General features: G+C 44.0%; 1 protein-coding gene across 1 annotated transcript in view; it reads right to left on the bottom strand.

The window, feature by feature from the left end:
• LOC146790119 (enoyl-CoA delta isomerase 1, mitochondrial-like) overlaps window positions 1-16660 on the bottom strand; it is an 82099-nt gene that overhangs the window by 51568 nt on the left and 13871 nt on the right. The window contains exon 3 of the mRNA XM_085628476.1: window positions 562-708. Within this exon, the coding sequence (XP_085484602.1) occupies window positions 562-708 (147 nt within the window). The remainder of the gene's footprint in view (window positions 1-561; window positions 709-16660) is intronic.

The raw sequence follows: 16660 nt of genomic DNA, 5'->3' as shown, positions 1-16660 counted from the left end.
TAAAGCAGCAGGAAACCATTTCAATTACACTGTAGGAAGCGAGGATGCCTCCCGTGTGGGAGGGTGGGGAAAAAAGCGTCCAGGCGCACTGTGCATGGGAAGAGCTACCTCTGTTTGATTTCACTGCACCATGCCACCTGCTAACTCTCTCTTTGTCCCCGGGCCTCCCACTCTTCCTCTTTCGTCATTGTCACATCCCTTCGAATCTGCTCTTAGCGCCTCTTCCTATTGTCTCGTGCAGTGGTGTGATTGCAGCACTTTAGGGGAGGGGCACTTAACATGTGCACCAATTCAGTCTTTCCTCTGTCTTTTAAAGCACTACTCGTACCACCCCTGCTTTCCACTGTTTTCTCTCGATCCTCTTTCCTTCTGAACTCTCTACATTGGTAAAATCATCACTACTTTGCAAACAAAAAAACATACCTAAAAACATTGTCATTTACTAATCCAATAGCTCTGACATTCCCTAACGTGAGACCAATTGCATTGCAAATGCTTGTCAGCACAACCCACAAAGCCCTTAGCAATAACAACCGGAATATTACTATGAGAGACACTTGCATTTATGGCAGCCACGGTGACCATGTTGGAGGCGTAGAGCTTCAGCCAGAAGTCCTGCACGGCCCTCCAGAAGGCTGCATAGTGCTCAGCGCTCTTTCCACACATCTCTGTGATATCCAGGCCTGCTGAGAAGATCCTGGGAAGAGCCTGCAACATAAAGGCAGAACATTAGTGTGGTTGGAAATGATGAGATCACACTGCAGTAATGTAGAAAAAAGAAAAAAAAGGGCAGCAAGGGAAAACAAATTCACAAACCTTCTTTAAGTACCATCATATTTACCGTAGTGGGACTGTTCCCATGGTAACACAAAGCAGGCCCAAATAATTAATGAGCATTCCTTTTGTTTTTCAACACCAAAGCATCCTAGCGCATGCATAATTATGAATTCACAGGCAACCGAGTCCAGATTAGTTGGGATTTTGGTTTTGGCGGACAGGCTGGTGGTACTATAGCACTAGCGTAAATACACCGAGAGGAAACACAGAAATGCCCAACGAGGAAACACTAAACTGGGGAGTCTCTCCACAAAGCTCACGAACTATGAAAATTGATAACTTTATCTGTCGGAATGAAACCAGAACACGAGATTCTTATGATAGCTGTGCTATGTGGACCTTTTTCATACAACAGGTATTCAAGAAGAGTTCTAGTAGAAATCATGTGGGGCAGAACATGTGGCTGTAATGCACACCTCTGAAATGAATAGATCTTTCCCGAGAGAATCCGAGACTGGATTACAGCATTACTGCTCAAACATTCTGAGAAGGAGGTTAAAAGTTAGGCTAAACTATCTCCTGGTGACCATGTGCTCTGAAGAAGTAGAAATACAAAGTCTAGTAGCAAACCCTATTAAATCTGTGCTGGAAATAAAGACACTGTAATAAGGAAGGTACAAACATGGTTCTTAAAAGAAACAGAATTCAATTAATGTTATTATAATAATAATGGACATTAGTGATGGCAAGGGATTACTCCTGACTGCTTACATTATTTTTAACAAATACTACTGGAAGCTTTTCCTGCTTTATGATTTTTCATCTCGAATAAGACTTTCTTTTTCTCTTCTTCTTGGAGCAATGCAACTCCTTCATCTGCCTTGCTGTGCGCACAGGTCTTATCTACAAAGCATGCCCTTTAGCTCACTTACACCACCATCCTACACATGGTGCTCTGTACCTCGCTTTAGCGGAGCTCGCCTTGTGGTCACCTTGGCGCTACCAAGATGTTTTGGTGTATGCAGATCCCTCTAACACGTTAGTCTCCTATGCACTACCCAAGAGCTGCGGTGTGACCAACCATATATTTACACTGCATGGCACTCCTATAAGGGAAGAAATATAAGACCTTTATAATATTTTTATTATTTGTAAATTAGCGACTGCCATATTATGATTTGTTTTTATTTTGCAGGTTTTCGTTGAGTTTATCATTATTTACTTGCTTTGTCTTTTTCCAATATTTTCAGTTCTTTAATTCTCAAGAAGCTTTAAGGGAAGGCATTAGACATCCCTTGAAGACATTATGGACTTCGACATTCCCTTGTGGGTTAAAAGAAAAGGTTAAATGGTATATTTATACTTAGTGGACACTCAACTTTAGTGTGCTTTAAAGTTCTCAAACATGAATACTTCCCTCTGCTTTGAAAGCGTGGGTCCAAGGACACAAGGCAGGCAATAGCTCTATCTGATGTAGGAGATGGAATCTCCAAAACAAATGACCAGTGACCTTTGCAATTGCAGGATTCCGAGACCTTAGGATCACCAGTATGATGACCAAAAGCATTAGTGATAAAGTGCACCTTCCTAAACTCAGAGCGTAATGAAAAGTTTCATAGCTATCGTAACAGAAAGTTTCAATTTTATTAAGGACATGGAGGTGAGGATTATGGTTTGCTTTCTTCGCTTTTATTTTACAGCAGCCATTTCACAATACCTTCAAAAACTATCTTTCCCATGAACCTTAGGAAAACAACGGGACATTGCCCAATCAACACGAGGTAAGTCTCCTCATAGTCTTTTCTCTGTGTTCAAGCCCCCTCTTTCTTCGCACAACCAAGGTCCAATCTTTCTGAAAAGTTATTCCTGCTACTTGATTCGTTCCCTGGAGCAAAATCAAATATCTAGAAATTAATCTGACCTCCGAGAAGTCCCATTACACGTATACACAGTAATACTAACCAATACTATTCCATATCATCAATACTTTCCATAATAGCGTACCAGAAACAACTGATTGCAAAATCCCGAGAGAAATTGATACTTGCTACCATACTCTGTTCTGGGAATAAAGCGCCCCCCGCCCCCCCCCCCCCCCCCCATACCGGGTGGGACCTGGAGTAACTCCTGGGTGGGATAATCCTCACCCCCATGACCTTAATAGAATTTGAACCCACTGTTATGAAAGCTAGGACATTTTTCCTTCTATGTCAGGACCGGAAGTGAGGATTATCCTTATTCAAAGCTTTCTGACCACGAGGGAGGCCAGATCTACTACTGATATAAAAAAAAACTTTTGAAAGTATAATCTGGAACCAATCTGCTAAAATTAAAATGTCCTCCAATCAAGCACCCAGTGAGAAGGCTTTCAGCGCCATGGCCCCTCTAGCAAAATGGAAATGTCTATTCCAGCTTCTGTATCACCCATCTAATCCACCTAGCAATGGTAGGAGAGGAGACTGCATGGAATGGTTTCCGTAAGGCAATGAGAAGTTGTTGTTCACCAGAAGTACTGAACTCCTCTGTTATGACATCACACGCCTTTATACACCTGACAACACACAACTTTGGATGGTCATCAAATGCTGGGTAAGAGATTACCCGTGACTTATACTTCACAAGTCTAGACACATGAGAGGTAACCCATTCCGAGGTAAACACTCTACCTGTAATGCCCAGTGCTTTAACGTCGGAAACTCTCCTACAGGACAGAAGGCACATCAGCATGGTCAGTTTCCTCGAAAGTCCCTTCCTGAAAAGGTCTTTATTTCTTTTCCAAGGGAAGAAAAGGCTGAAGACAACATTCAAATCCATTAGAACTGAATACCTTTGTTCTGGAGGAAGTGAAAGACGTATGCGTGTCATACGTTTACAGACTAAAGGATGCTCTCCAATTTGATAGCCATCAGAGTAAAGGGTGCGCCCCAACTTGATAGCCATCAATAGGGGGATGTCCAGCAGCTTAGGCTGAATGAAAAGTGTTGACAGATCTAGAAGCCATACCTTCAGTGCCAGGAATGCCAAGAAATTCAGAACTGAAACAACTCCTAATCCCGTGGGATCCAGGCCATCACTTGGTGGTGCCTTCTGCCATGCCTTTGATAAGAGGCATTGAGCTTCCTGGAAAAGTCCTGTGACTTTCCATCGCTCCGGTCATTTTCCAAACCATAAGAGACAAGAGACCCGCAGATACCACAGATTTAAGGTTTCCATAAAGGATCCAGGGGAAACCTGTGACTAGATTTAGAAGGATTGGAGAACCCCAAGAAAGTCCCGATCAGGGTTATTACCACAAGATCTACCTTTATGGGCATCACCTGTGCCAACAGGTGTGTCATCAGCAAGAACTGGGGAAACGCGTAGCTCCTCTCATGATTCCAATCTTGGTGGAACGCATCCATCGCCTCTGCCATGGGATAGGGTCTCCAGCTCAAGAATCTCTCCAACTAGTGATCCAGCCGAGAAGGGAATAGGTCCACCACAAAAAGACCTTATCACTTGTTGATGGCATTGAAAATCAAAGGGTGAAGTTTCCATATGCATGTGTCTTGAAGAAATCTGTGTTTCCAGTCCGTCACTACATTTGTCTTGCTGGGTAGATGTTCCACAACTAATGAGATGTTCCGGTCTAGACAAAAGTGCCAAAAACTCTAGGGCAGTTTCGCCAACACTCTAGAGCGTGTCCTGCCTAGGTGATTGATATGACGGACAGCTGACATATTGTCCATCTTCAACAACACGCAGCATTGTGTCTTCTTTGGTCAACTAACGTCCTGCAAATGAGCCCGCCAGGAGTTCGAGACAGTTGATGTATAACTGTAATTCTTGAGGGGACCACTTTCCTCCTGTGGATAATTTGCAACAGCGAGCACCCCAGCCCTCTTTGCTGGCATCCAACTCAATAATGATGTCTGGGTGCAAACCGAAGATCGCTCCCCCATTCCATATGTGTGAGCCACCATCTAATTTTTTCTTTGACCTCCTCTGTCAACAGAATCATCTCAGAGTACGTAGCACCCCTTCGGAGATGTTTAGGCTTCATGCGTTGAAGGGCCTTGTACTGTAGAGGGCCCGTAAAGATGGCTTGAATCTATGAGGAAAAGACGCCCACCAGCTGGCTACTTGCCTCAAGGAGGTCCATTTTTTGCAAGTGTCTTGTGGAGCTCCTGTCTGATTGTTACCACTTTCTTTGTCGGAAGACTCAGAGGAGCCTGGTGAGAATCTATGACAAAACCTAGAAAGGCAGTCATTTGAGCAGGCATCAACAACTTCTTCATTTTGATGACAAAACCCAGGCTTTCCAACATGTGCACCGTTGTTTGAAGATGTGTCTAGAGCTTCTCCTTGTACTGCTCCATAATGAGGGTATCATCCAGGGAGACTATCAGTCGTATCCCTAAGGACAGTAAATGTTCCAGGGCTGACCTCAAAACCTTGGTGAAACACCAAGGCACGGCTGATAGACTGAACGGCAGAGAAGCAAACTCGTAAATTTGGCCACGCAGATTAATTGAAGTAGCCTCCTGAGCATGGAAAGACCGGGACTGTGAGATATATGTCCCTTACAGCCTGCTCATCCAGTCTGAAGGGTGGAGAATATCTCGCAGAAGGTGAATGCCTCCCATTCAGAAGTGATGATGGAACAGCCACTCCTTGAATTCTCACAGATTGCTCACTGGGCGCCGGCCTCCAGCCCTCCTGTCCACTAGAAATAGGTTGCTCACAAATCCCCTGGGATCAAGAGAGGTGCAGGTAATTGCCCCTTTGGATAGCATTCCCTCCACTTTCTGGGATATCATAGGAGAGTTTTATTCTGATAACCCAAGAGATCAATTAAGTTGCTTTTGTATGGGCGGTGACGTATATGGAAACCCATAATGTTTTGAAGGACCCATGCGTCCGATGTAAGGTGTTGTCAATTGTCTGCAAACTGAGGCAAGCACCCTGACACTCTTAGTTGGGAAGAAAGGAGAACACTTATCGCCCTTGTGGCGAGGTCCTCTGGATGGGTGGAAATTGTCGCACTTGCATTGGTCTTGTCATTGATCACGTTGAGAGCCTTGACCCTGGAGGCGTAGTGGGAGGTAGTGTGGCCCACCAAGCGCCCTCTACATTGACCGGCCCTGGAGAAAACCAGAGGGTGGAAAATCAGTTTCATCGAAACTTGGGCCTTCTCCAGGGACATAAAGGTCACCACGAACTTGCCCAGTTCTTTCACAAAGGGGTCGCCTAAGTGTAACCCTAGGGCCACATGGCCTGCTTCAGACGATGCAAGATCACCCAACTTGGGATCTACACTTATTAGTAGGGATCTCTGGCACTTGGTGGACAAGGTGCAATTAGTGTTGTCGAGGATTATTATTGGACACCGTGTCCATCCGGGGAGAGTATCAGGGGAGATAAGAGACCTAGACTATTTAGCTCCCTCTGCCATATCTATGATCTTAGTAATGGGGCCTGCCACATCCAGTAATGTGTCCTGACATGAGCGCCAGGAGCGATCTATACCCTTCTTATGGTCTCTGATATACTTGCCTAAGGTGGTAGCCATCCTCGAATCCATTTTGGTGGTTAAGGCTACTTTGCCCTTTAGGGAAGGGGGCATTCCACCCAGAGGCAAGATCAAGTCTCTTTTTCTAGAAGCTTGCTAAGCCATCCTGTGACATAGGCTACCACTTGGGCCGCTGGTGCCCACTCGGAGGAACGAGTGTGCATCAACTTGTCAGGGCCCAGCATATCTGAGGTGTCCGTGGTGAGGGATTTTGGGAGGGATGCATCCGGTTTTGAGGATGAATACCATGGCCGAAAGGGGCCTGGGTCTCTGTCCGAATTCCCATAAGAATCCTCTGCCTGGGATTCATCCCTTTCAAGGAGAGGCGAGAATGCCTTCACTGACTGGGGTGAGGCAAACCCTGGAAGAACGCAGAGGATGGTCATGGCTTGTGACTCCTGGAAGTCGGAGAGCAATGGCTGTGATAGGAACACCCTCCTGAGGCGATCAAATGCATCCAAATCCACTCTCTGGAAATGCTTGTGCTTTTCCCCTACCTTTTGGGAGTGTTGAACAGGCATAGCCTGTGGCACAGGATCTTGTGCACAGGGTCCATTAGGCCAAAAGCGGCAGACTGGCAAATTGCCATTGTCATGAGCTTGTGCTCTATACTGAGGCCATTGCCTGGTGGCTAGATGCGTCCACGCTGTCGCAAAACTTGTGATCAAGGAGGAAATAGGGAGGGTTTCCCTCTTGGTCCCCATAGTGGGGCATCATTATGGCTGGGGAGCCTCAGTATATTTTCTAAGGCAGACACAGGCTGGGCAGTATTTTGGGTGCTGTAATCAACAACTGGAGGTCAAATGCTCTCCAAAGGGGTAATCCCTGGGACAAAACCCCCTTGGTTAATAGGGGCTGTGCGCCTGGGGTATCCCCACGGTGTGTAAGCAGGTGTTGAACATGCAAATAACAGTACAGACACCTCAAGGCATCAACTGCAAAACTGCTTGGGCTTAGGAGCCCTAAGAGCAGTACAGACCCCTGTTGGGGCATCCAAACCGTAACAGAGGAAGGCTTGCCTATACAGACCCCAGCGGGGGCGTAACCTTCTAGGTCCTGCGGCTGAAGTGATTTGCAGAGGGGCTTACAAGGTTCACGAGGTCGTCAGACCAGCAGAAAAACTGAATTTCGAGCTGCAAATGAGACGATTACGAGGGACTCTATGGTTCCAATGCACCAAAACAGCTCTCTCAAGTGTGTGACGGACCTCTTCTCACACACATATGCCTGCAAATGTATTATAATACTGCGCCGAGTGAAGAACACTGTAACACGATCCCACGGCGCCCTTTACTAAGTGAGTGGGAGAAAAGTTTAGCAAACACATAACAATGCCCCCATGACAATATCTCATGGCCCAGAAACAAGCATAGAGCTGAGGAGGCACTTAACTCTGGCTGAGGAGCAGCGAAGAAAGAGAGGGGGCAGAGAAAGGACTATTAGGAGGCTTACTTTGTGTTGTTTGGACAATGTTCTGTTGTTTCTCTTTCCCTAAGGTTCATTGGAAAGATAGTTTTTAAAGGTATTGTGAAATGGCTGCTGTATTATAAAAGCAAAGCATAATCCTCCAGTCCAGATATCAAATTCACTATTTACCAAAAATGTCGATAGTGGGTTTGCCTGTGCTGCAAAACCATATTTAGGTGTAACTAAATAATGCCACAGAGGCAGATAACAGGAACATACCTGCCATGTTTTAAAATGCCTAGTTCGAGAAAGGGAAATACTAATTCGAAGTGTTTTTTGGGCACTGGAGATCTGTGAATATTACTTGCAGGAGTTAAATGTTATTCCACTAATAATATGCAGAGAAAACATTCAGTGTAAAAGAGTTCTTTCTTTAGAAAGCCATATAGAGCTGAAGCAGTTCCAATATTGGTTTGTAAGACTAATTTTTATTGAAACAATACTGTTGCTGTCAAATAACAGGCCTGACGTACAAGAGTTGAAAATGTGTAATTAGTCACATCTGGCACATATACAAATCTCACTTACAAAAACTAACCCAATACGCTACCCTGCTTAAGATTGCATCCATATTATTCCAAAAACCGTCCTGCTCATTTTCATAAAAGAGCATAAATCTTACAGATGACGGTGCAAATAGAACATCTTGGGAGGATGCCTGTAACCCACTCTTCCAAAGTTTGTAAGCTATGCCGGAGAAGGGTCATTCCTACAATTCACGTATGGGGCATGATAATATGAAAAGACCCTCATTGAAGATACATTCTCTAGTGACCCTTAAGACTAAATGAGTAGCCTATCTCTGCCCTTTAGATAATGGTCCTTGGCTAGAAGCACATCTGGAAAAACTGGAGCAAGCCATATCGGCCAAGCTACGCCTGATCCAATTTAAATTCTTCAGTCAAGGTTATGACACTCATGTTCGCCTCTGGAAAACGAGTAGAGCAAATCAAGAATTTCCTCAGGGGCCCAACTCAAATGAGTAACTTCTTAGATGATGGTGCAAAGTTATTGTCTAGAGATTTCAAGTGTCTTGTTTTCAGTCCTGGACTGTCAGAACATGCTCTCTCCAAAGATGGTACTACTGAGAATTGGGGGGAGGAGAGAAGGAACTGCTCGGGAAGCACAGAAACTTGGGGGTGTGGAACTTCTACTACCTAAAAATCAGAGGCCTGCCTCTCACCCTCCTCTTTAGGAGTGACAGAGGTATGGATTGATGCTCATTGACTGAATGTGATAAACAAGTCCAGACGGGCCTACACAAACATAAAAAAAACTTAGGGTTCTAGGTAGGAACAGTTGCTATTTCAGTGAATTACATTTAACGTATGCGACTATCATATTGATGATAAAAAAAACAAATCAGACAGACTTAACTTACTATAACAAAAGAAACAACTAATCTCTTCATGTAGGTCGTGGTTTAGACAGGTCGGTGTTTAGACTAGGTAGTTGTAAATGCAGTAGTGGTTGAGGGATCGTGGTTCAGGCCCCTCGTTGTTAAAGATTAGTGGTAAAGGTTGTTTCCCTTAGTGCACATCACTGTCATTGTTAAATGCCAATAAAATAAAATAAAATAATTAGGGAAAATAAAGGTAGTTTGGAGGGCACCAGGAGATATTTAAGGTAGTGCTGTGTAGGGCATGAATGGGCACCTACATCTTTGGGGTCAAGAAAAGTTTATTTGCTAAGTGGACAGGACTAGAACGCAAAGTGAGAACACTCGAACTCAAGAACATCTACAATGAAATTTTGGAGCCTGGCAGATTGACTACAGAGCATATCACCAAATTGCCAAACTCAAACACTTCACAATTGCTCTTAATGCAGACCTTGTTCTATGCTCCACCATGGCCTAAAGCAACATATGTCATAAATAGTACACAGTGACCAACTGGGATTTACCCCAGTAGACTGCCTAAATGTAAAAATGAGATACCTCATCCATATAATGGACGAAGTCAGGGAACAGGCAGACTTTTTTGGACAGCAAATCACTAGCTGGAGGCCATCTTTTCTAGATCTTAAGAATTATATATTCTGGCCCGACATGCAGGAGTGGGTTTTACTGTTGTTAAAGAGGCTTGAAGCTAAACTGGTGACAAGAGAGTTTACTCAAGAAACATGACTGGTTCTATGAGGATTGAGACTGGAATATCCACTGTCTCCCGCTTCATTTGCTTGTTAGATCTGCTAACACAAATGCGGATAGGGATGAAAGGTCAGGAAGTGCTCTATTTTTCTAAATAAGGTTAACTTTACGCTTCTGGGGTTCGATATTATTTTATTGTATTGTACTTTAGGGAATCATGTATTGTCATTCCAAAGTTCTTTATTTTGATGAACGAGATCAACCAGCTAGCTGTATTCTCAAGTAACATGGGTAAACATTAACCCTATCTCCTGAGACCATCTAAACTACAGCTGCAATGTGAAAAACATTCAAATATCTGGGGATGTGCAGTCTAAAAACCGCAGATGAATCCAATGAGCATAATGCTATGCGGCCACTGAATGTTCTGAAGAGCACATCATTAATTAGACCTTAAATTCAGAAGCTGTCATAGCTTGCCTTGAAATAAACCTTGGCCCGCTGGCCTTTTGGGTGAAACAAGTGTCGGCTGTCTTTGTGTTCACTTGCATTTCAATAAAGAAGAAAATACAATAAAAAACACAGTATTCTACTTCCTGTATCCACAACGTCAAACCAGATTTTGGGATTACATCACCCTAGGATTTTATATACTTACCGTGGGCACAAACCGATCTCACTTTTGGAATACTTATCTTACACCAGTTGGTCCCTGTGTGGAAATATGGATTTTTATGATCAGTTATGTCCCCTATCTTGGACCCCAACGGTTTCATGTACAAATCACAAGTACATGTATGATCCCTCCAGTTCCAGTTATGAAGACGCAAACACATGTGCGTCCACCGTCAACATGTCCTCTTTCAGATCCGCCATGAATGGGCCAGATATTCCATTCCTAAGTATGAAAGGCCACCGGCTTTATATGGTTCATTTATCCCATTTTTACAGTCCAGGCGAGTAGGCCCTGATTCTGCCATCAAGCCTTTTCCTGCCTTCTGCCTCTGAAAGCTCCAGTCTGAGCTCGCATCTGTATCCATGAACTTTGTCCTACTTCCTGCGCGGCTAACGGTGCCTGACTCCAGCCTGTTGCCTGCCAAGAAACTGTATTTCACCTTCGAAATTATCTGCTCCGCTCCCTATCCAATGCATTCCTGTCTAGTAGTTTGAATAAACATTCTTCCAGCTACCGAGCAAAGGGCCCGGCTTCTCTGTCATTATGCAAGTAATTCATAGCCCGGTTACTATGGAAGATTTCTGCCCTCGCATCTAGTGTAGACACTTAGACGCTTGTACACGCACTCACAGTCAGTATAGAATAGATTTTGTTCGAAAGACCTTTCTTTTTGGATAACACAGTTCTTTAAACATAGGATGTTAGATATGATTTGGGATTAGGTTGACTTGACCCTCCAGACTTCTGTCGCCACATGTAGAGCTAAATGTCAAGTCCCCTTCACCCCCTAGTTGCACGTCAATCACACGTCATGCTGCTGCGCGCGCATTTCTGCCAAGTATTTCTGCTGACATTGCGAAATTCTTTCATGGAACCACCCTATTATGACATCATACCTGATGACGTTCTTTAGTTACGCCCAGTTACACCCACTCTAGCTACGCATGTATGTTTTATCTTTGCTATCAATTGTTACGCCTCCTCCATCTGTTTCACTGTAATGCCTATTGTATAAAAATGATTACTTGTCAATAAAGGAGGTCCTTCACTTCCTGAACCTTCGTGGTGATGGAATATGAAGTCCTCAATTCGAATTGACTTTGGAATAAAGCCCGTTCCGAACCTCTAATACCACGGATTCTGCCTCTTATTTTACTGAGCTATTATTATAGATTTTCCGCATCAAATTAAGTTCCGGTAATTAAATTATTTACCACATATATGGCGCCCGAACAGGGACACTTTCTCATCTCACGCGCCGGCGGTGCGTTGCAGGCCCGGTCTCCTGTCACAGCTGGACGGACAACAACGCGTACCCACAGGATTTCCTGTATCTCCCTCCTGCCGAGCGGGGGTAACTGAGGCTGCGATCAACACCCAGACGAGGCGGTGAGAAGTGCGAAGTATCCCGACCAGAGCCTAGCTGAGAGAGCAAGATCCGAGGTATACAGAGGCCCACCAGTTTCCGAAGTTTCGAGTCGAGTCCAGTCCGGTTCAAGTTCAGTTCAGTTCCGAGGCCTTCAGTTCCGAGCTACCCGGTGAGTACCATTATCGGGGAGGCGTTCTGACGTGCACATAGTTTGTGCCGGTCAAGACGGGTTTGGGTACACAAATCCGGTCTGCACTGTTTCAGCAGTGTATCTGTACTGTTTAGCAGTATATCAAGTATGTCTAGTATATAATTCAGAATTATCTGGTTAGTACCAAGTATTATGTCTAGTGACTAGTTCCCTAAATGGCCATCATTGTTTTTTTTCATTAAATGTTAAATGTTAAAATGTTTTAAATACGTTCTGTATATTGTGGTATGAATGACCGTTCATTATTGTGTTTTATGGTATTAAACGTGTTCAAAATTAGGTATCAGATCAGTTCTCAATATGCCGCTCTTTTCGAAATTAAGACAGATCAAAACCAGAAAAGGGGTACTCGAAGAAGCTGTTCCCATTCCTCCTAGGGACACTCCAGGGTACTTCATGTATCACAAACATGGCCTAGACGCCATATTATTTCTTGATCTATGGGTAGACTACACCAAGGAATTACCAGAAAGTCAGAGGTGGCCCGCAGCTGGGACCTGGGATGCAGATTGCATCATGAAAGTAGAAGAAGAATTATGGAAAAAGAAAGCTAGACAGTCACAGAAAGATGCCATTGAATTATGGCGTAAAGAATCATATAGACGTACAGAAAAAGCGCTCAGACAGGAAGAGAAAAGTAAGGAGAATTTAAATAAAGTTCGAGAAAATGTATTAATTGAAGAAGGTACTCGAGTAAAAGCAGAGCAAACAGACAGACAAAGAAATGCCCTTGTGAATGGTATGTATCCTCTTCTGGCCGAAGGGTTACCTAAGGCTACTCCAGAGATACCAAAAGACTTGCCACCCCCATTGTTCCCGATAAAAGTACATCCCAAAGGGCATCCCAGAACCGCAGAAGATGTTTTTCTTTCCTCTTATTTAGACGACGCAGCTCCCGAGTATGCTAATGCTGCGCCACATAGAACGCCTGCCGAGGGGGTTCAACGCCAAGACCCTCCTTCGTCTGTACCTCTTCAACAGCAGACCCCGACACAAGTTCCGGCAAGCACATCTGTTTCTACATCTGCATCCACACCTATGGTTGCTATATCCCGTTCAGCGAATCCTTTCACATCCAGCACCCCAGGTGGTGCTACCGGAGGTACATCAAGCATTTTTTCCACGCCACCCAGAACAAATAAACTTTCCTTTCAAAAATTAGCCCACCAACGTACGCCCAAACTAGTAACTCCCAACACGCTCAAGGAACTTCTAATAGATTGTAGATATGACCCTGTGCCCGGAAAAGGGGACGAAATGATGCTGGCATCATTACGTATCCGACGAGCTGCAATATATTTAGGGAAGCTACCAGGAATGACTGCACATTTAGAAAATATATATCACTTTGTTCAGTCAGGGCGAGACCCTGAGAGTATTAACAGAGCCATGGAGTACCAAAAAGTGGAAATACAGGGGGAACTGTTACGTTTCCTCATAAACTGTGTGATCAGAAATCAAGATCAACCCGGGGTAAATCCGGAAGAAATGCAAATTCTTACCACATGGGGTAAGAATATATCAGAGGGGAGACACGATAAACGATCATGTATAGTAGCTATGAGCCGAAAGATCCGCAAAGAAATAGAACGAATACACGAAGAAAGATTAGCAGTAGACGAACCTGAACAAACCGAGGACGAGGAAGAATTAGAACTGCCCACAGGACAGTTAGAAACGATGGCCTATGTAGGTAGAGGAAGATCTTGCAATAATACTAGATGCTTTACGGATCCGATACGTCCGATACGCCCAGATAATAACAGAAAATTCCAAACTCCTATAATAAATATAAGGTCCCCCGAACATTCATTCCAAGCAGCTGACAAATTACTCCGAGAATGAAGGGGTTATCATATACTCGATTCTATGGACGAACAAGAATTAGCCAGGTCAGCCGTTCACTGGGTTGATAGTCCCGGAAAATATGGTGATGATACACTAGCACATACGTTTTTGAACCTCGCCCCAGATGAACAGCGTTTAGCTGGTATCTATATGATTCAACAACTCCTTATATTATATAAAAGCCAACACTCCGATCCTGGCCCCTTACCTGATATATTGACTGAATTACTCACGAATAAGTGGAGAGGTTCCGGTACTAAGTTAATTAGAGAAATACTAGAATCCAGAAAGCAGTACATTATTTTTGTATGTCCTGAACATGTCTCACTGCCCATCAAGGAAAGAACGACGTATTAAATGGATAGACAGAATCCCTTACGCGAAGTGCACCCGATAAAAGGTGATGACAATGAGTTTAAACGTGTGTTTGTATACACACCCATATCCAAAATAGAACTATTAGAAATGAAGAAAGTGGTACCCAGTCATGACAAAGACCCAGCGGGTTTCCACCGTGAAATTAAAGATATGTTACTCATGGGAGAATATACCTACCCCGACATTATGACAATATTGAAGGTATTAATGCCTGCTGGCATTTACGAAAAAACTCAAGGAAAAGGATTGGGAGGTGGGAGACCAGAAGATAGATTGGACAGCATTAGAAAACGAAGAAAAAGCTCGAGGTCCAGGTTCAGGGCTCGGGGACAAGACCAAAGCACTACCAGGTCTACTAGTACAGGTACTGCCACGTTTATTAACTACGAAAAAGGAAGACTGGGGTGCAATCTCAGCCTGTAAACAAAAATCAGATGAAGACACTAGTGATTTCTATTCCCGTTTTGAGAAATGTTTTGGTATAAATAGTGGAATAAAAGCGAGTAGCGAGTCGTATCCACATCTGTTTGTGACAAAATTGGTTGAAAATGCCTTGCCCCAAGTTAAGAATAGAGTATTGAAGTTCGAGAGTACCTGGCAAGGTAACACTCCGTCACAAATGTTACAAATGTTACAGTACCATCACAATAGAATTAGAGAAGAACAAGAACATGAACATAGACGCATGAAAGACATGAAAATGAAAATGCTAGTTTCCCAGACAGTTCCAGCTGACGGTCATAAGAGGGGTATAACACAGTCCAGTGTTTCAACAGGTCCTGTAAAAGGGACATGCAACTATTGTAAACAGCCAGGTCATTATGTACACGATTGTCCAGTCTTAAAACATAATATCGCCATAGGTAATACAAAAGAAAGACCACGACCACTTAGACAGGATCAGAACCAACAAGGAGCACCGCAGCATGCACAGTCCATGCCAGCTCCGCAACAGTCTATGCCAGCTCCACCACCGCAGCCTATTGCTGCCACACAAACAACGACCCGACAGATGTATCAGACCGCACAGTATGACTACCCTGATTATCAACGATACTCATGAAACAGCCTAGAGAGGGAAGTTGGCTTACCCCTTATTGAGGTCCCCGTAGATCAAGAAGGACCTTATGTACACAGTGAACTATTAGGCCAAGATAGAAAGTTTTTACTTGACACAGGGGCAAGCCGAACAACAATAAAACGCAGTGAAGTACCAGGGGCACCCCTCTCAGGCTCACAGAATATTTCCCTTGGCTTTTCAGGTAAACCTATCATTAACAAAGTAACACAGCCTCTTCCACTTACGATTGGTCCCTTGACACGAACTACAGATTTATTACTTACTAAATCATGTCCAGAAAACCTGTTGGGCATAAAAACTTTGAAAGCTCTAGGAGCTATAATATGTTGTTCTCCAGAAGGAGTAAGATTGTTTTTACGTGATTTCAAAGGGCACTACGTGTCCCGAGACATGGATCACCGACTGCAGACTTTACCGACACATTTATGGGCACAAGGCCCTACAGATGTTGGTTGCATGAACATTACACCATATCGAGTCACACTAAAGGCAGGAGTGGTACTACCACGAATGCGACAATACAAGTTACCCCCAGATGCTGTAATGGCTTTACTGCAAATCATTGACGAGCTTATTACCCAAGGAGTGGTTGTGGAAACTGACTCCAATGTATGTAATTCACCGATAATTCCGATTCTTAAACGAACCGATCCAACAGCCCCGCCAGTATATCGATTGGTTATTGATCTGCGCGAATTAAATAAATGCATAGTACCACAATACCCCGTAGTCCCAGACATTTCTTCATTACTGACAGCCATTGATTCCGAAGCAACATTCTTTACTGTAATTGATCTCAAGAATGCCTTTTTCAGCGTCCCAATAGATCCGGAAAGCCAATACTTGTTCGGTTTTAGTTTAAATGGACGTAGCTTTAAATTCACACGCGCACCTCAAGGATTTACAGAAAGCCCCAGCATCTATAGCCAAGCACTGAAACGAGAACTCGACAGTATCCACATGCCAGTCAACACTGCCCTGCTTCAATATGTCGATGATCTGCTGATCACCGCTAGAAGCGAACCTGAATGTGAAAAAGCATCACTGACGGTTTTACAATTTTTGGCCGAAAAGGGGCACAAGGTGTCCCCTTCTAAGCTGCAATTCTGTGTCCAGCGAGTTGTTTACCTTGGTCACTCGCTGTCCAAGGAGGGAAGGCAGCTTACACCAGATCGCATCCAGTTAATTGCTAATATGCCAATACCCAAGA

The sequence above is a fragment of the Triturus cristatus genome, chromosome 10, assembly GCF_964204655.1.
Source record: "Triturus cristatus chromosome 10, aTriCri1.1, whole genome shotgun sequence".
Lineage (NCBI taxonomy): Eukaryota > Metazoa > Chordata > Amphibia > Caudata > Salamandridae > Triturus > Triturus cristatus.
The sequence above is the reverse complement of the archived record's forward strand: the minus strand, read 5'-3'. Positions and strand labels throughout refer to the sequence as shown.